This window comes from Solanum stenotomum, chromosome 12 (genome assembly GCF_019186545.1).
Source record: "Solanum stenotomum isolate F172 chromosome 12, ASM1918654v1, whole genome shotgun sequence".
NCBI classification, from domain to species: Eukaryota; Viridiplantae; Streptophyta; class Magnoliopsida; order Solanales; family Solanaceae; genus Solanum; species Solanum stenotomum.
In genome coordinates, this window is record NC_064293.1 from 45399099 (window position 1) to 45419183 (window position 20085).

General features: G+C 31.6%; 4 protein-coding genes across 10 annotated transcripts in view; 1 reads left to right on the top strand and 3 right to left on the bottom strand.

Annotated features, from left to right (window-relative positions):
- Window positions 1-3829: 3829 nt before the first annotated feature.
- LOC125848804 (PI-PLC X domain-containing protein At5g67130) lies at window positions 3830-8056 on the top strand. Its single transcript, XM_049528744.1, has 8 exons — window positions 3830-4260; window positions 4457-4579; window positions 4822-4959; window positions 5072-5170; window positions 5259-5562; window positions 5650-5873; window positions 5961-6047; window positions 7508-8056. The coding sequence occupies exons 1-8, from the start codon at window positions 4105-4107 to the stop codon at window positions 7688-7690; spliced, it is 1314 nt and encodes a 437-aa protein (XP_049384701.1). The 5' UTR covers window positions 3830-4104; the 3' UTR covers window positions 7691-8056.
- Window positions 8057-8590: 534 nt separating this feature from the next.
- On the bottom strand, window positions 8591-10678 carry LOC125849285 (F-box protein At5g67140). The gene is made up of 5 exons (XM_049529345.1): window positions 10364-10678; window positions 10120-10266; window positions 9486-9621; window positions 9050-9148; window positions 8591-8902 (listed from the first exon to the last, which is right to left on the bottom strand). Exons 1-5 carry the CDS (start codon window positions 10477-10479, stop codon window positions 8708-8710), a joined length of 693 nt encoding a protein of 230 aa, XP_049385302.1. The 5' UTR covers window positions 10480-10678; the 3' UTR covers window positions 8591-8707.
- A 6514-nt stretch (window positions 10679-17192) lies between these two features.
- LOC125846603 (caffeoyl-CoA O-methyltransferase) overlaps window positions 17193-20085 on the bottom strand; it is an 11097-nt gene continuing 8204 nt past the window's right edge. For 3 of the 7 annotated variants that reach the window (XM_049526152.1, XM_049526149.1, XM_049526150.1), the window contains one exon: window positions 17193-17312. In XM_049526152.1, coding sequence (XP_049382109.1) covers window positions 17198-17312 — 115 coding nt within the window. In that variant the 3' untranslated portion in view covers window positions 17193-17197. Of the gene's footprint in view, window positions 17492-17554; window positions 17687-17764; window positions 17910-17985; window positions 18066-18143; window positions 18302-20085 lie in introns of those variants that run through there. The other 4 variants (XM_049526153.1, XM_049526148.1, XM_049526154.1 and 1 more) reach the window with 3 other exon arrangements.
- LOC125846605 (caffeoyl-CoA O-methyltransferase-like) overlaps window positions 19480-20085 on the bottom strand; it is a 1526-nt gene continuing 920 nt past the window's right edge. Inside the window, exon 5 of the mRNA XM_049526158.1 lies at window positions 19480-19808. Coding sequence (XP_049382115.1) covers window positions 19515-19808 — 294 coding nt within the window. The 3' untranslated portion in view covers window positions 19480-19514. The remainder of the gene's footprint in view (window positions 19809-20085) is intronic.

Genomic DNA, 20085 nt, shown 5'->3' on the forward strand with positions numbered 1-20085 from the left:
ATAAAGATTACCATGCTTGTTTTCACACAACAATCAAATGAAGCAACTGGAGTGGGTGAAGAACCTCTATCTTGTGATGAGTACTCTGATGGTATTCGGCATACGCATGTCAGAAGTAGTGGTACTGGGACAGGAAAGTGGACTATGACTGATCAATCTATGGCAATTGATGATGGCTCATCTACATGTCGAAAAAAGGTCATGCTACAGCTATTGACAGCATACATGAATCTTTTAGGGAACATTCTAAGTGGAAGAAAGACGAGGTGGAAGCAAAATAATTTTTTGACATGGATATCTACTTTGAGCAAGTCGTCATTTACCCAATTGCAATATATCATGAAATTTTTTTGTAGTGATGATGAGCAATTTTCTTTGGTTGTGACTCACTTGCGTGACCTCGGCTTTTGCAAGATGTTTGTCCATGTGGCCAGAAAATGATAAATTCAGTGGGTTGAGAACCTCAGACAAATTTGAGAAAATAGTGGTTCTAATTGGTTATGTTGTACTCTATTGCGAAGAAATGCCAACTTTATACGTGTGTAATGATTATCTATGTGTAACAATTCTCTATGGAAAATTTACTTGGTGTAGGATCCTCAGTAATATCTTCATTTGTATCATGATATTTCTTTTAGTAATGTTTCATTATTTGTGCATGTCGTTAGGTTATCTGGTCCAGTACTATTAGTATTGACATTGTATTCTTTTAATTTTCGTAGGTTGCTTATGTGTCCATGGAAATAATATGAGCCTATCCAGTAGTGTCACTGAGTCAGACACGACATTGAGGATTACATCGTATGCGTTGTAGTTTCTGATCAGTGTGAATAGATCGCCAAGAACATTGGTCGTTATCTTGCACACAGCATCATACATCCAGGATTGGTATGACTTGGGTTGTTGATCTTCTTTGGGGATATCACGTGTATATATGAATCTACAGGTTTCTAACTTGAAACATTTTGTCGGCTTATCCGCATGATAAAACCAAACAGTTTGTTGCCAATCGACCATCCAACAATGCATGTTTCAGTTTCGGATAATAGCCGCTTTTGTCTTACACTAGTTTCAGATGCATGTTCCACATGATAAAACAAAACAACTCATCGCTGGTAAGTGAATGTTTGAGACAATTAATTGACACGTTAGAAGATTCACTAAAGCATTTAGTCAACTGGTACCAACATTTCTATGTCCGGTATACATCTAAAGATTTGACATAGTAGTTGTTTTTGGCTTTACTTTAAGCTATCAATTCAGCATTTACTGTTAATACTTGAGAAGTCTTTAATTTTCAATGTTGTAAGATTATAAATGGAGAGTGCAATACTTTCTATTAGTTTATTTATACTGTTGACTAATTGAAAAGCTGATTATATCCATCTGTTTGTCTTGCTTTAACAGCTCTATGTTCGTGTTTGGTATAATTATGTTGTATGTAAAGGGGAGCTCCAAAGAAAGAAGCAGCAGGCATGTCTTAACCACCACAAAGGATTAACTTTGCAAAATGTCCCTTGTGCATGTGATTTTGATATGCAGTTGCAGCTGCTTGGGAAGGTATGAATCCTAATGTTTTTCAATCACATTGCACAAAAATGAATGCCTATAATACTACCGTAGGCATTCATTTTTGTGCAATGTGATTGAAAAACATTTGGATTATGGAGAAGTAATTTAGAATATTACAGCAAGGCATGAACAATCATGATGTAGACACACAAATTAGGATTGTAATTGCTTGTTGTGTTACATAATTTATTGGCAGGAACATAAAAACAGTGATGAGAATTTTTCAGAGTATGAACATGATATAGTTGTTGATAGCACTGACGAACAATTTACAAGGATTAACAGTGTTTTTTTTTTGTCTTCGAGGGAAATGCATGTTTGATGAGAAAAAAGGTATATTTTAAATAATTTTCTAACAAAGTATCACGATACACAACTCCAGTTTCAACTTTAAAAATTTCAAATAAAATAAAAAACATTTGATTTTCATAACTAAGCTCTTATTGAGTTGCCTAAATTTGGGTGGAAATCATCTCTTATCGCAAATAAAGGCTGTGGCATGAATTTCTCGCTGATAATATTTGCTGCAAAAACATGTTTCTTACTGTCATGTGATAGATGACGGCAATGATTTTCTTTTAAAAATATTTGCACTCGATATACCAAATTATAAATACATTACGTTTGTGCACTTTTCAAGTTCTATTACCTAGCCATGATTTGCTAATTACGTTTGTACCTTACTTTATCCTCCAGTTATTGATAATATAATATAGTTTGGTGTAAATGAAGCAGCGGATTATCCTTAATTTAATCAAACTCATGTAAACCTTGTTGAAGTCGATGCTGGCCTCATGTCTCACCTGTAGCCTAACAACTTCTACGTGTTTATAATTAAATTGCCGAGTGTTTTTCTGTGTTTGAAGCGTCATGTTGAATTTCGTGTACGCAATCGGGAGTTTTGAACATTATATATAGGGAGTGGTGTCAAAATGAACGGATTGAGCTAAATTTGAAAATGTCAAAAGTGATTGAGTTGATAAATGGGTGGGATATTGATCCTCTTCAACGTTATATGAGGTAATGCAGGTTAAGCTGAAATGAGCTAAAAATTAGGTCATAACTCAATCTACTCAATTTTTACTAAATTTTAAATACAAAATTTATTTTTTTATAATTTATTTAAGTATTTAATAAAATATTTTTCCTTATATTATGATTATAAAAAAATATTATTTAAAAATATTTAGACAAAATTACTCAAGTAAATCTAAGAATATGTATAAGAATTGGGTGAGTCATAATTCAATCTAAGAATATGTATAAGAATTGGGTGAGTCATAATTTTATTTTATTTTTCATAATTTTATGGCACCCTTAATTATAGGTTTACCTAACTGTTGTTGTACAGAAAATGGGCGCCGTTCCCATTTGAAACATTGAAGAAAAATAGTTGCTCCTTTTTTTTTTTTAATTAAGTCCCATTAAATTAAAGTGTGTCCCACCGGCCACCACCACGTGAAAAGGAAACCCCACTAGAACTTGCTCCTATAAAAGTGAGCCAATAATATTAGGCAGCACTAGTACGATTGAAGTGCAGACTTCAATTAGGGTGTCAAAAATTGAGTACTAATTAAGATTATGACATCTTCATACTCAAAATCACCATGCAGATAAAGTTTAAAAAATAACAAGAGAGTGAAAAATAAGAAATTGGTAATCAAGATTCCGTTCATTTTACAACAGCTTATGACAATGTTAGTAATTTTCGGCGTGCGTTATAAGAAAATCAAAATAGTATAAAAAAATAGCAACTTAAGGAATCTCAGCACATTAAACAGTGGAAGAAAAGTAATTTTTTTATGAGAAAATTTTAGAAATAACAAATATAATAGATATAATAAGATCGAATAGTTATAGTTTGCTATGGAGGATGCAGTTTGTATATTTTTGCTCGTTTATAATTATTACTCGTTTTGTCCCTAATTACTTGTCTACTTTTGAATTAACACACCTATTAAGGAAATAATTATTGACATCGTAAGTTTACCATTTTGCTCTTATTAATTATGAAGTGGATGAATTAAAAACTTAAGATTTTAAAAAAAGTTATATCTTTTTTAAAGTAATAAATTGATGGTATAATATGTAAAAAGATTGTCGATTCGTTAAAATTGACAAGTAATTTGGGACAACTAAAAGAAGGAGAAGCGAACAAGTAATTAGAAACAATAGTAGTATTATACATTCTACAAAACTAGTTATTTATAGATTTTTGTTATTTTTAAACTTGGAGATTAGTCGATTTTAGCATCGACTAATTGGCCTCGCCTCAAATAAAACGTCACTCCTAACCACCAATATAGGACTAGGAGTAATAAAGTTGGTTTAGCAGTTGGCAGACAGTGGATAGAGATGCACAAAAATTGGCATCTTCTTTGTCGTCGTCTCTCATAAATCTCACTCACTATGTCTATTTCTTGACTTTTTGCCTTTTGGTCTTTTCTCTATTTTCTTCTTTTCCTTTTATACAAGCGACAATATTTGTTTTATCAAGACTAGTGTTTTTCATTCGATATCTTGACTACTCCCATGCTGTCGTGTTTCTCGGAGAAGCACAGTATGTGGAGAAGACACAGCACAGGAGGAGGAGGCGCAAATGGTTACTTCATTTTGGTACTGTTTCACTTAGCTGTTCACTGCTTACTCATCACTTGTTCAACTGCTTGTTCTAATGGGAATTGCCAGGTTCCTCTCTCTTTCTTGTTTTCTTGATATATACCTTATGCTACAAGGAATTGTTAGGGGGATAAATACTCATTTTCTTGAATATTTGCGGTCTGTATACGCAATTCTTGTATGAATTCTTGAACCCCATTTGCAGATCCGTGCAATTTTCAATTTTCATTTGTGGGTTTCAGCTGAAATTTCATGAATATTACAGCTTCTTGATTCATGTGCTTCGGCTACGGACTGTGGGCCTTCTTTATACTGTGGTAATTGCCCTGAATTGGGAAAGGATCAGCCCTTTTGCATCAGAGGACAAGCTATAGAACCCACTTCCATTGTAAGCTTCTTGCTCCTTCTTTCTAACTTTCTTTACTCTCCTCTGCAATTTCTGTTTTCTAGGCTGAGGTTTTATCAGAAACAACTTCTCTATCTCATAATGAGGTTAGGGTAAGGTTTGCAAACACTCTACCCTCTTTGAACCTCACTTGTGGTATTACACTGGGTATGCTATTGTTGTTGTTTTTCAGTAAGGATGATGTAAAATACTTTTGTTCTCTTTTTGGACTTGGCAATGAGCAGATCAGTGGATTGCCCTTCAACAAATACTCGTGGCTGGTGACCCATAATGCCTTTTCAATGGTAAATGCACCATTATTGACAGGCCCTCAGAGAATTACATTCTATAATCAAGAAGACACTGTCACAAACCAATTGAGAGTATGTGGCTTCTTATATTTGTGATTTACCTTCATCTCTTCGTCATTCTGTTCAAGGACATGAGTTTTTATGCTGTTTACACAATTTCTGTTTAATTTATGTATCTTCTTAGAATGGAGTGAGGGGATTGATGCTGGATATGTACGATTTCGAGAACGATATATGGCTCTGTCACTCATTTCGTGGCCAATGTTACAACTTCACTGCCTTTGTAATGTTATACAATCCCTCTCTTCTTTTGATGTGAGATTGCTTTTGAGTAGCTATTCTGATGTTAATACGTAAAATGTGCTTTCTAGCAACCGGCAATTAACACTTTGAAAGAGGTGGAGGCATTTTTGAGCTCAAATCCTACAGAAATAGTCACCATCATAATTGAGGATTATGTGCATTCCCCAAAGGGTTTAACAAGGGTATTTGCTGATGCTGGGTTGGGCAAGTATTGGTTTCCTGTTTCTAAGATGCCGAGAAAGGGTGATGATTGGCCCACTGTGAATGATATGGTTAAAAAAAATTATCGTTTGTTGGTTTTTACTTCTGACTCTTCCAAGGAAGCTGCTGAAGAAATTGCTTATCAGTGGAGATACATGGTTGAAAATGAGCGTAAGTACTAAATCAGTGTGCTCCTTTTTGGTGATTCTGGTTTGTGGATTGATTCTTTAGCAATCATATGTGGTAATGATGTTTCAGCTGGAGACCCCGGAGTGGTGCCTGGCTCATGCTCCAGTCGTAAGGAATCAAAGGCACTTAATTCCAGAAGTGCCTCTCTGTTTCTAATGAATTACTTTCCCACAGTTGCCGTACAAGATGGAGCCTGCAAAGAGCATTCAACTCAATTTGTTGATACGGTTGGTGCCTGTTACAAATCAGCAGGCAACATGATGCCCAATTATGTGGCAGTAAACTTTTACATGGTATTAAAATATTTACTGCTTACTGATGCTTGTGCAAAATTACTAAATATTTTCCAACATTGACTGATGAAAAGCAAAATCCTGCAGAGAAGTGATGGGGGAGGAGTTTTTGATGTTTTAGATCAAATGAACGGTCGGACACTATGTGGTTGCCCGACTGTCACGGCATGCCAGGTTTTCCCATCTTTTCTCAAATATTCGATATTTGGATAACTGCTTTAGTTGTAAACATGTGTCTATGTGCCAAAGGTTCACTCTATGAAGAGAGATAGGAGGAAGAACCATGAATGAAATTCTCTTTAAGTTAGTCTGAGTTTGAATTATGTGGTCCGTAGGCGGCACATTTTTTTCAATACGGCAGTAGAAAAAGTAACATAAGTCTGTCCAAAAAAAAAAAGAAGTTAAAGTTCACAATTAGAAATAGCTTTTGAAGAAAGCTTGTAGATGAGAAGTAGCATACTACTTGTATGATTTATCAGATCACAGGAGCTTGAAACATCGATTGCAGCTTCTTTTTCTGTGAATTTAAACAAATTTGATGTATTATTCATTATAGAAGTGGTGAGGCTAGCCCATGATATTTAACATCCTCCTCGCATGAATAGATAAAAAAATAACTTAGCAATCAGCAGGAGAGTTGACTCGCAGTCTTGCACCATCTTTGCCTAAATATGGTCAAAAAGTTCTGATATAGGATGTTCCTTCCTAGTCTCTTTTGTAACCTATGTCTCAAAATAAAAATGTGCAATATGATGACAACCCTGGAAGATCTGATCTTAAACACGACTTTGATGAGTGACGTGATCTTTTGATACTAATCTTTGATAAAATTTGGAAGATTTGTGCTGGAAGGACATTGGCATGATTGAACCCACAAAATTCCTTAACATGGACCTGATTACATAGCTTCATTAGCTATTATTATGATAAACTGCTTTCGCTTCATGGATATTGCAAACATTCTGAGGGATCTATTATATGTAGATTTAAGCTTAAAGAGTTTTGTTGGTCAAACAATTCTTCAGAAATATAGGGTCATCACTGAGATTCTCAGCAGCAGCCTTTAAGAAGAACATATCTCAATATAAAAACCAACCACATACTTGATAGTTTGTTCTCAGATGACATATCTGACCATGCCTCATTATCATTCTGTTGGTTCCAACTGAAATGTCTTAGCTTGGCTTAACTTTGTTATTAAGAGAAAAGTTGAAATAATGAGTTGTTTATGATGTATTGGAGGCATGCATACATGAGGCCATAGTTTCACTTTTCCTTTTCAGAATACAGAATCAAGAAAAGCTGGATTAAGATGAGTGAAAATAGGCCCTGTGTAATATTTTTGAAGCATACCATGTTTTTTTTTTTTTTTTTTATAACCGACAAATCCGCCTGTGACCCGACGCCCTTTGGACTAATCATAGCCTTCTATAGTAAAGGTTGACATTCAATTTGGGAAGGAGGGAATAGTTTACATTTTGAGTAATAGACTGTTCTGGAAGATTAACTTGAAGTTGAGGGAAAAGAAAACATGGTTGTACTTGAGTTTTTTTGTATTGACTAGGATGCTGCCTTAAAGTTGTTACAAAATAACATTTTAGAACTTGTGCTTAAATGGACTTCCTTTTTTGCAGGCGGGGGTACATTTTGGAGTTTGTAAGAATACTACTGCAGCGACTGCAGCTCCAACAGCAACCAATACTGCTGGAATGTTTTCAGGGTCCGTGCAATTAACAGGCCATGCTTCAGCAATCCATTTTTCCAGTACCGTATACCTATTTTCATTGTCTTCTGTAATGGTGTTGTTTCTGTTATGAGAAGAAAAAGAGAGAGTTCCACGCAGAAGTTTACATGAGTTTCATCCACGGATGCTCGATATCTACTTTATTTTCCTGTGTAGAATTATGGAGTCGGAATAGGTACAGTATACACTAGAATCCCACTTCGGCATGTCAGAGATGATGAACATTCAGCTTGACATTTTCCTAGTAAAAAAGAACTTGTCATTTTATAGGAGATTTTGATATAGAAGTAGGCAAGGGATTGTTGAAGAGTATCAACATGTAACAGGTACTTTTATCACATCCCATGTCATTTTCTAGCTGCCAGTTTTTCCCCCTTGGTATGATGACAATGGTAGTCTTATTCTTCAAGTGAATTTTGGTTAATATCCAGTATGAAAATGTTATGTTCCTCATGTTGCTACCTAGAGTGTTAAAATGCTTCAGCTTTTATATAATCAATGGATATAAGTAAAACTTTTTATGTATTAGTGAACTTTTCTCTGACACCTCATTTATTATCTTCTCTTCAGCTTCTTTTTTTTTCCAGGTCAATTCATCAAGTATTAATTGTGTGTAATAAATGATGTTGTCGATCATGCAATCTTTTTCTTCTCTCCAAAGTTTCTGCCTTTGGTTCAATGTTGGTCACCACCATCACAATTATTTAGTGTAGCCATTCTCCAGGTCTGAAAATTAAACTAGAATTTAAAGTAGACACATTTTAGACCACTTTAATACTACAATATATAAGTTTATTATCATGTGATACTTCTTCAGAGCGACGAAATCTCTATGAATTGGAATGAACACTGCAGAAATTCTTAGGATTTTAGATTCCAAATGAATCATCTGACAAGGAGAAATGGAATTTTAATAATTACTAGCAGAGGCAATGTCCAAATAAATACAAAGGAGAAGCAGAAAAGCAATCTGTACAAAGCATTATTGGTCAATGAAACAATTGACAAGCTGTACACAAGATATAATGCAATAACAATTCAGGTGGATGGCCCTTCAAAGACAAAGGTCACACAGGAACTTAAAGGCTCCTCAAAAGACAGCAATATTAGGCAGCATTCCTTTAGGTTCTATTTGTAGAGCTGGGCTAATAGTGAGTAGGCCAACAAAGCAGTCCACGGTAACCCTCATGCCCCATGCATTGATAGACTCTAGTTTGCGACACTTATTTACCAAAGCTAGAAGCCCATTCTCAGTTACATGACGGCAGCCCCACAGCACAATAGACTGCAAAAGAGATGGACAAGTATTCGTATCTTAAAAATCCCGTGAATCAAACATTTTCGAGTTATATCTTATTATTACAGCGGCAAAAGTAAACACTAGCGTGAATTGGTGATGCGACCTTAAGATGTGGAATTTTCAGAGACTTACCTTCAAGTGTGGGCAGCTACCAGCAATAGCAAACAAGGATGTGTCTGTTATAAATGTACCACCAATATTCAGATGCTGTAGAGAATTAGCTCTGGAGATCTATCAGAAAACCCAAAACTAAATGAGGCAACAGTCTACTTGAACTATACATAAGCAGCTAATTTCACCGAAAAGTACAGGCAGATTTAACAGGTGAAGAAATCTCTCTTCTCTAATTAATATATGATGCTCTTTCCTATTCTAAAAGCAATTGTTTAATTACACATTGAGGTAACAATAACATCTAACTAAAGGGGTGAAAGTTCAAAATGTCATTATCAAAAGATTTTCAAGTAAATATGGTAACAATAGACATAAGCCTCTAAAACAATAACATCTAACTAGACCTACTTAATATCACAGATCAAGGACACCATAAACAATGAGGACGACATACCAGTTGAACAACACCTGTATCAGTGATCCCAGTAGTGCCCCATAAAGATAGTGATGATAGATTGCTAACACATTTAGCAGTTGACAATTGGTACAGCCCACGATCTGTTATTTGACAACCCCAACGGCTCCTCGAACTGAAGAAAGCAAACAAGTCAGAACAGTACAACACACAAAGAGCGAGCAGCTTACAGGTAAGACGATGTGGTGAATCTATTAATGGCACACAGTCTAGACCTAGCCAGATTTTCAGAAGTTAAAGGTGTTGCTTATCTTACTTAAGATAGATGACAAGAGCAATTGATTACTCTGATTGCAAAACTTGAAAAGAAGACCATCAATGGTCTAAACATGGCTATAAAAGATTCGACAAGTCTTATTGAAGTTAGTTAGTCCAAAGAAGTCACTCGAATTTTCCTGTTACTACTACTATAAGCATTCTCATTTCAGATACCTCAAAATCCTTTTTGATTCAATCATTTTCCCCCTTTTTTAAATAGTGTTTCATCAAATGTACCACAACCATCTATATTTTAGTTAAAAGAGTATGCGGTCAGAGAAAATAAACAAACTAACTTGGAAATAGAGTACAAAACTAATGGTATAAACTCAAAAAGTCATTTATACATACATACATGTCAAGTTCCTTGAGACTGTAAGCATGAAGCACAAGGCGAGTAGTTGAATCATCATCCACTTTCCAGCCAGAAAAACTCAATTTTTCTCTTCTACCTAACGATTCCTTCACCCACTGTCTCCATTTCCTGCACACAGCACTGGTCCTACAACAAGTAACAAAAAACGACAAATAAACACAAAGACCAAATTAAACAAAAAGGGAAAATATAAAGGGAAGAAGAAAAAGAAGCTGAAATTAACTGAGCCAAATCCTTGAAACAAGTAAGCATAGCAAAAATGTGAGCCAAGAGGTCAAAGGGGAGTCTATCAATCGGCCTGTTTTGATCATCTAATTCTTCAATCCCCTTTCTTTTCATGATGGAAGAATCAAATTATAACCAAAACAAAAAAAAAACACGAAATTACAGAAATAACTTCAAAATTCAACAAATTTGATGAAGATTTCAGGAAGAAGTAAAGGGGAAGGAGTCGTGGTTTATGTAAGCTGTGGAACAGAGGAATTGTATTCATAAAAATCGTACAAGTAGGAGAGAGAAAGAAGAGGATGAAAATAAAATGTGGTCATCTTTTCGTCATGTCAATTCACTTTCTTTAATGTACTACGATACCTTTTCTAGATGCAGTAGCTTTTAGAATCTTCATAAAGAAATCGACTTGTAACTGAATCAGATTAGTAGGTTAATAAAATCTACTAATAATAAACTAGTTCGTCATTTTAGTCCAAATATGAGAACATTATTTTGTACTACTAATGTGAATAGATGACTGCCAGACTAAAAATTAAATTTTCTTTTACCTAACTAACTTAAACTTACAGAGCATATTGGATTTGCTGTTTTAAATATTTTTCTAGTGTTTGATTTTAAAAAATAAATTTTTTAATTTACATTTGACTTGTACATTAAAAGTTACTAGAAGACTATTCTTACAGTTAGATAAGAAATTAAGTATTTAGTAGTAACTGTATTAATTTTTTATTTTTGATAAATATGAAGTATTGCGTCTTTGCGTAATCATCATAACTCAGAAGGGCAGCTTTGACTTTTTATTTCGTTAATAACGTTACGTTTAGCTTTCGTGTGTCGACTGAGTTTGGGCATTACACGTGGGTTATGGGCTGCCTTTCCTCTTTGCAAGGAACTCTTACTTTTCTTAGTATTTATTAATTTATTTATTTCCTTTTTATTAGTAGAGTATTAGGGCATCTCCAATCCTAATCTCTATTTTACTCTCCAAATATAAAAATTTTTATTTTTTCAGACAATCAACTCCAACCCAATTCTCTATTTTACTCTCTAAAAAAGAATTTTTTTCTCTCTCCTTTTCATTATTATTTTCTTATTTCATGATACACATTCTTTATTTCCCTTTTTCCAAATAATCACTTTATATAATATTCATGTAATATAAAAATTTATATTTTTCAAATTCATTACTTAATATAAAATTATATTTTTCCTAAATTTAGAAATAAAATAAATTGCAAGTTAATATTATATAATATACAAATTAATGGATAATTCAAATAAAAGTTAAATTATTAGTGAAATATAATATATAAATACTCTACTTTCAAGATTATTACATTGCTCTCATAAATGCTCTATTAATGCATTATGGAGTTCAAAATGAACATTTTTATCCTTAATCATTTTATGTCTAGCTAAAGATTGTTCAAATCGGAGATTTTCATTCAACAAGAACAACTAGGAATAATTGAAAAAGAAATCAACAAGCACAACCGCAATCACAACTACACTAATTATGTAGATCATACACTATTTTTTTCCGAATATTGTTAAATCTGAAAAATGACCTACCGGATTACTAAATTATCGTTGTGATAAAATTATTATGTTATGTATTGTTATCTTGTATTTAAATTATTATGTCATGTATTGTTTTTTAAATTAAAATTTTCATCTTATCATTTTAATTTTGTGCATTCTTAGTGAAAATAATAATGATATCAATTTATATTAAAGTGACAAAAATTTAAAAAAATTGAAACATTATTAATTCGGGATGAAAGTAGTATATATTAAATAATATATTTTCTTAAAATGTTATATTACATTTAAAATGAATTACTAATATTAGAGATATAATTAATGGCCTATATGAAAAATAATATGTTAACTACAAAATAATAGAAAATAATAATAAAATAATGAAAAAGTGAAATAGAGAGGTGAATAGTAGTTCTCCAAATTTAGAGAACTACTATTCACCTCTCTATAAATGGAGAATAGAGAGTAATTTAGAGAGTGATTGAAAAGCCCTTTTTCTATTTTACTCTCCAAATATAGAGAATAGAGAGTAAAATAGAGTGGGGTTGGAGATGGTCTTACAAATATATAATATGGTCCTCTCTTTTGTAAAGTAACACGACTTAATTCTTTTTTCTTGTTTCAAAAATAATTACGCCGGGAAAATATCAGAAGAAGTTTTAGTTATTTATTTTGGGACTGACAAAATTCAATTTACCCGCAATATTTTGAATATTTTTTTGCAAGTTTAATATATTATAAACAATGAATTTTTATCTATAATTTTATTTTGACATTCGTGGACTTGACTCTAAGAAATGTAAAGTAAAACAGTCATTTGTGACTACGAAAGTAAATCACATAGATTCTTTTTAATACGCGATAAACAAAATGTTAGTCTTTGTATCTCATTTTAGGTAATACATTTTGTTAGTTCACTCGTATAGTTGTATTAGTATTCATGCGTGCGCGAATATTTTAAAATGTATTAATTTTATAATTTTAAAAGAACTAATATAAATTATTATTGAGTAATACATATGTTATCATATATAATATTTTGATTTTATATAAACACTTGTTGCTAGTAAAATTAATTTTATCCTAATTCTTTTAACATGTTCTTTGTGATAAGAGAAAGTAATTGTGTGTCAATAATACAAACATATATGTTTATTAGTGAATATATCATAGTATGATATATTTTAGTACTAGATATGGGACCCCGTGCCAGCACGGGGCCCAATATATGTTACTGTTTCTGTTTTAATTTATGTGGTACATATGAACTTTGAAGTTAATCAATTTTTTNATAAATTTGCGTATGATATCTTCAATTTTTTAAAAATGAAATTTATATATTTGTAAACTACGTAAAAATCAAAACATTATAATTCATAATAATTAATAAATTTGCGTATGATATCTTCAATTTTTTAAAAATGAAATTTATATATTTGTAAACTACGTAAAAATCAAAACATTATAATTCATAATAATTAATAATTCAAAATATTTTAAAGATCTATGAAAAATTTAAGATGGAAGATAAACTAAAGAGAGTAAAAGGGGAGAATGGAAAGTAGAAAAAAAGAATAGTTCATCTTTTTGGTGGGCCTCAATGTACAATTTCTATAGCTTTTAGTCCAACTCTTTAGTGCAATGTTGGTCCTCCCAAACTCCCATTTCTAAATAGGAGTAATATCTAATTGCTTTCGTTATCAATTTTTCTTCTATTAATAATTTACTTGCGTACATAATATTATCCATAGTGTTTTCTTCCTTATCACATTTCAAAATTTTCTTATCTCAAAATTCAAATAAAAATAGATAAGCTATTATAACTAACACTTTATCCACTCTTTAGAATTGATTAAAATCTGATTCGTATATTTAGATGGGATGAATATTTATTTTATTAACTCGTATATTTAGATGGGATAAATGAATTTATTTTTTTTAACAAAAAAACTGGAGAATAATCATATAATTCTGGCTTAAATTTTGTACATTTATTAAACAATTCACTATATAATTATAATAGAATTTTGAACTTGAACTCATAATATTCAAATTTTGAATTTATATGTGTTCAATAGTTTAAAAAATGTAGTAAATAATGAAATTTTGTACATATGATAAACAATTCATTATATAATTGTAAATAATGAATCTAAATTTAAATCTAATATATTGAATGGGTGGATATAGAATTTTGAACTTGGACCCATAATATTCAAATTCTGAATTTATGTATGTTCAATAGTCTAAAAGATGTAGTAAATGATCTACTATTATAATAGAAAAAAATAATTACAGTTGCGTAATACATTAAAGTGGAAGTGTATGAAAGTAATTAAAAATAAGATAATCATATGTTTCTAGAAAAGAAGCAATATTCATAATTTAACAAAGCTAAATTGGTAAATTCTTAGCCATTTGTATTAAATCGAACATGAAGTTGAAGCTTGCAATATATTATCACAATTTTGTTAAAAGTAAACGATACTTCTAATTAAGTGTGTAATCAAATAATAATACGAGTGATAACCAAAACTAATAATCAAATAATTGCTAAAAAATCAAGTATGATTATTTCTTATGGATTCCCTATATATTTATAGTGATAAAGTTTTTACTTGCAGATAAAAATTAATAGAATGTGCACACACCATGACCTTGTGACAATAACACCATAAGCTTTTAATTAATAACTAATTGTAAAAACTATTATTATTTTCAAATAACTTCACCGAAGAATTTATTATAATAATAGGAAAATGCAAGCAAAATTTTTATACATTATTATAATGTTAAAAAAAATGCAAGTAAAATCTTTGTACATTTATATATTAGTATTATAATGATAATGATAAAAAGAAAAGCAAGCATAATCGTGTAAATTGCAATTAAACTTTCTAGTTTCTTTCATCCATTTTATCTTCTTTAGTCTTAAAAGAAGAAATAAAAAATTAAATAATATCAACCATTGCATCTCTTTCATTATCCATATAAACGAAAGCAAAAACTGAAAATTCGTCGAAAAAACACAAAGAAGATGCATGAGCATTAAATACAAAACAAGATTTATGTATAAAAATCATATGTTCTATTTAATTTTCTACGAAGATGGTTACAAACTAAAAATAATTGAAAATTAATAAAAATTTCAATACATACCTAATAGATACACTTCAAACACGAAATTCTTTTCACTAGCATATATCAAATGGATCAAAGATTTATCCTATGATGAATTTCATACCTACAAATCTTATTTACTGTTTCTATGTTGCATTAGAAAATTATAAGAAATTCAAAATATAAAAAGAAGTGATGAAGATTGATTTGTGAGTTTCTTAATACCAAAATATGAAAAGAAAACATGAAAAGTCATTCGTGAGTTTTTTAATATTCTTTGTGAATGTGTTTATTTATTTATATATAGTAAGTATATTTTGAAAGTGGAAGTTTTTGTCAATGTTAAATTTTAAAACTGTATTGAACAGTTATAATTAAATTTTAAAAATTTAAAAGGTTGGATAGCAATAAAGAAGACAAAATAGGGCATGCAGTTAGAAAACGTTTATTTTTCAATTCGAACTTTAAGATCAATTTATTTAGGAAAAATTACAGAAATCACATGTTTTTAAGGCAAAATTACAATCTATCCCTTAAAAGTNATGCAAGTAAAATCTTTGTACATTTATTTATTAGTATTATAATGATAATGATAAAAAGAAAAGCAAGCATAATCGTGTAAATTGCAATTAAACTTTCTAGTTTCTTTCATCCATTTTATCTTCTTTAGTCTTAAAAGAAGAAATAAAAAATTAAATAATATCAACCATTGCATCTCTTTCATTATCCATATAAACGAAAGCAAAAACTGAAAATTCGTCGAAAAAACACAAAGAAGATGCATGAGCATTAAATACAAAACAAGATTTATGTATAAAAATCATATGTTCTATTTAATTTTCTACGAAGATGGTTACAAACTAAAAAGAATTGAAAATTAATAAAAATTTCAATACATACCTAATAGATACACTTCAAACACGAAATTCTTTTCGCTAGCATATATCAAATGGATCAAAGATTTAGCCTATGATGAATTTCATACCTACAAATCTTTTTTACTGTTTCTTTGTTGCATTGGAAAATTGTAAGAAATTCAAAAGATGCCAAAATATAAAAAAAAGTGATGAAGATTGATTTGTGAGTTTCTTAATACCAAAATATGAAAAGAAAACATGAAAAGTCATTCGTGAGTTTTTTAATATTCTTTGTGAATCTGTTTATTTATTTATATATAGTAAGTATATTTTGAAAGTGGAAGTTTTTGTCAATGTTAAATTTTAAAACTGTATTGAACAGTTATAATTAAATTTTAAAAATTTAAAAAGTTGGATAGCAATAAAGAAGACAAAATAGGGCATGCAGTTAGAAAACGTTTATTTTTCAATTAGAACTTCAAGATCAATTTATTTAGGAAAAATTACAGAAATCACATATTTTTAAGGCAAAATTGCAATCTATCCCTTAAAAGTTTATAATTACAGAAATCCCTCAAACGGATACAATAATATAAGCATTGATACATTAATCTGATGCACAAGATACATTAATCCTTAAGTAAGATACAATACATTTTATACATGATACACTAATCTGATGTACATTTTATACATGATACACTAATCTGATGCGCGAGATACAATAATATAAGCGCACTGATACATTAATCTGATGAGCGAAATACACTAATCTGATGCGCGAAAATGAAGGATTTTGGAGATTTGTAAAACTTATAGGGGATAATGGTAATAAGTAAACTAAAAGGTGAGATTTCTGTAATTTTTCCTAAATTGTATTATTCAATTTTAATGTTCGGACAGTTGCAATTAAATCACGGTCCACTGGGCCTAGAGAAAATGGGCTACCTACTCTGAAGCCCAAAATCGCAAGTCTTAAGTTCTAACCAAGTAAAGCTCAATCCCAATCCTAATCCTCCCCTGCCTGGTTAATCTGAAATTGAGAATCTGTTTGATTTTTTAATCATTTGAGCATTTTGTATAACTAGTACCACATGACATGTCGAAACTTAATTTACTTGAACTTTTGTTCTTATTTATGAAATTATACATTGTAAAATTAATCAATAGGTACATAGACAACCACCCTTTACATGAAAAGACAGAATTAAAAATAAAACATAAAAATAATGAATGATTCGAAACAGGGGAATTGAAAAAATAATACGTAAATCCTATAATGCCTTACATTGTTGGATGAGTATATTTTAAGTGATGCGGCGACACAAGGTGATGCCATCACCAACAGGAAGCTGACAGATTTCGATTCTGGAATCAGCAGCCAAGGCCTTGTTAAGTTCCAATATGAAATCTCTATAATACCTAACGTATTTCCTGAGTGGTGCATCAGGTGCTGCCACTACCGATCCATTCCATAGGGTGTTGTCATAGCCAATTACTCCACCAATCTTAACCAAATCGATTAATCTCTTGTGATAATTCAAGTAATTGTCCTTGTCAGCGTCCACAAATATGAAGTCATATGATCCATGGTATTTCCCCTGTTAATCATCAACATTAGCAGCAATCATACACAAGTTATTCATGAGATTTTATCTACTTACATCTTCAATCATTTGGTCAAGAACAGCAAGTGCAGGGCCTTCTCTGAATTCAATTTTGTGAGCTAGACCAGCTTTTTCAATCACTGGAAGACCAATCTCATAGTTATCGCGGTTGATATCCATGGCTAGAATCTGAAAATCATCAATTTTTACCAAATTAGTACTCTACTATTTATAATTAATGAAGTTCAATTATCATTTGTTAATTACCTTGCCATCATCAGGAAGAGCCATGGCAGTAGCAAGAAGAGAGTAACCAGTAAAAACACCAATTTCCATGGTATTCTTGGCATTGATGAGTTTGAGAAGCATATTCAAGAACTGCCCTTCATCTGCGGAGGTGGTCATAAGATTCCTGTTTTTTCCACCAAAGGAAGATATCAGCTACAATATCCAATTGGATGAAGTAAAGTGAGAAAATGAGTTATTACCAAGGGTGTTTTGCAGTAATCTCTCTTAGCTCTTTCATGGCTTCAGGCTCTCTCGGGTACACACTTGTTTCAAGAATGTACTGTTCAAACACAAATCAAACAACTCATTAGGATCAACATGTTAGTAATTAATTTCTTGTATGTGACCTTTAATTTACCTGATAAAGGGCATCACTTTGCAAGAGACTCTTGTGTCCAACTTCTTGGTGTCTACTATTTTCTCCATTGCTTGTCATTGATAACTGCTTAAAGTATCTTGTTGTTTCTGAAATAGATAAAAAAGTGTTTAAAGTAAGCAACCTGCTTTTGTAGAGATGAAAATGGCTTAATTTATAGTAGAAGAAAACAAGAGAGACATGAGGGGTTTGGTTTGCTGAAAATGATTGGAAGTTGGTGAAGTCTCCTACTCTCCTTCCTCCTTATACAATTTGTCCAATTGACCAACTCCTTTTTTTGACTACCTAACAATAACCACCACCAGCTCTCACTTTCCTAATTTTAAATTAAGCTACTTTCCTTGACAAATTCAGAATGAAACGTATTCTCTATTTGAAGAGAGTCATGTCAATTGGAAATTACTAACATTTAACGCATTGCATATTACAAGTATTTGGTTGAGCAATGACATAAAACTGGTAATTTTATGTAGTCGTTGTCTTACAAATAATGGGCATGAATTATTTTACAATGAGAGTCCAGCATAATAGAAATCGTCTTAGCTGACAAGGATCCAAAAAAGGAGGATTCTGATTCTTAAGTTTATTGGTGTTTGTTCAAGTGAAGAATATTTTCTAAGAAGACATTGTTAAAGGTATAATAATTATTTATTTTGAGGATGAGAAATTCAAGACTATATGTTGTATTCTTTTAATTTCTCAAAACTCAAATGGTATTACTAATTGTTTTTGACAACAAATTTCTGGGAGTTATCTTATTCTGGCGTTAGTCAGACTTAACTCATCAAAAAAGTTCAACAATATAATCCTAAATGCACAAATAGAAAAATGTTACCGCTCCGTTTTATTTTATACAACGGCCATAAGTAAGTAAATTTAAAAAGAAAGACTTTTGATACACACCAATAGTATATTTATAATTTATGGCAATTATATAGCTATATGAGCATGACATTGAGAGTAAAATGAAAAGTCATAATTGAAGTTGTAAATTTTTTGAAAAAAAAATGTATCACGGAAAATTAATTAATTAAAGAGAATAGACTTTGATATTACTATCACAATCACATTGCCAAGTGTAATTTGCTTGTATGTATGGTGTGTTTTTCCGACGCGAGTCTGTCTAGTGTGATTGAAATGAAGCAACATAAACTCGTCCAATCAAGGCAAATACCCAGAATCTCACTCAGTACACAATGTAATCTTTACTAGAAAACAGAAGTGGAAAAAAGAGAAGATAAAGTAAGGAATGATTCAAAACAGGGAAATTCTAAAAACAATAGTAAATCCTCCATTGCCATGAGCTAGTCCAGCATGCCTTTGGTTCCTTTCATAGATAATAGTAGTGTTTATTTAACTAATGCGGCGACAAAGGGTAATGCCATCACCGACGGGAAGCTGGCAAATTTCGATTCTGGGATCAGCAGCCAAGGCCTTGTTGAGTTCCAATATGAAATCCCTATAATACCTAACATATTTCCTTAGCGGTGCATCAGGTGGTGCCACCACTGATCCATTCCATAGGGTGTTGTCATAGCCAATTAATCCACCAACCTTCACCAACTCTATTAATCTTTTGTGATAGTTCAAGTAATTGTCCTTGTCAGCATCCACAAATATGAAGTCATATGATCCATGGTATTTGCCCTGTTAATCATCAACATTAGCAGCAATCATACACAAAGTTATCAGTTTATTCATGAGATTTTATCTACTTACATCTTCAATCATTTGGTCAAGAACCGGAAGTGCAGGGCCTTCTCTGAAATCAATTTTGTGTGCTAGACCAGCCTTTTCAATTACTGGAAGACCAATCTCATAGTTATCGCGGTTGATATCCATGGCTAGAATCTGAATCATCAATTTTAGCAAATTAGTTGTTTTCTACTATTTATAATTAATGAAGTTCAATTATGATTTGTTA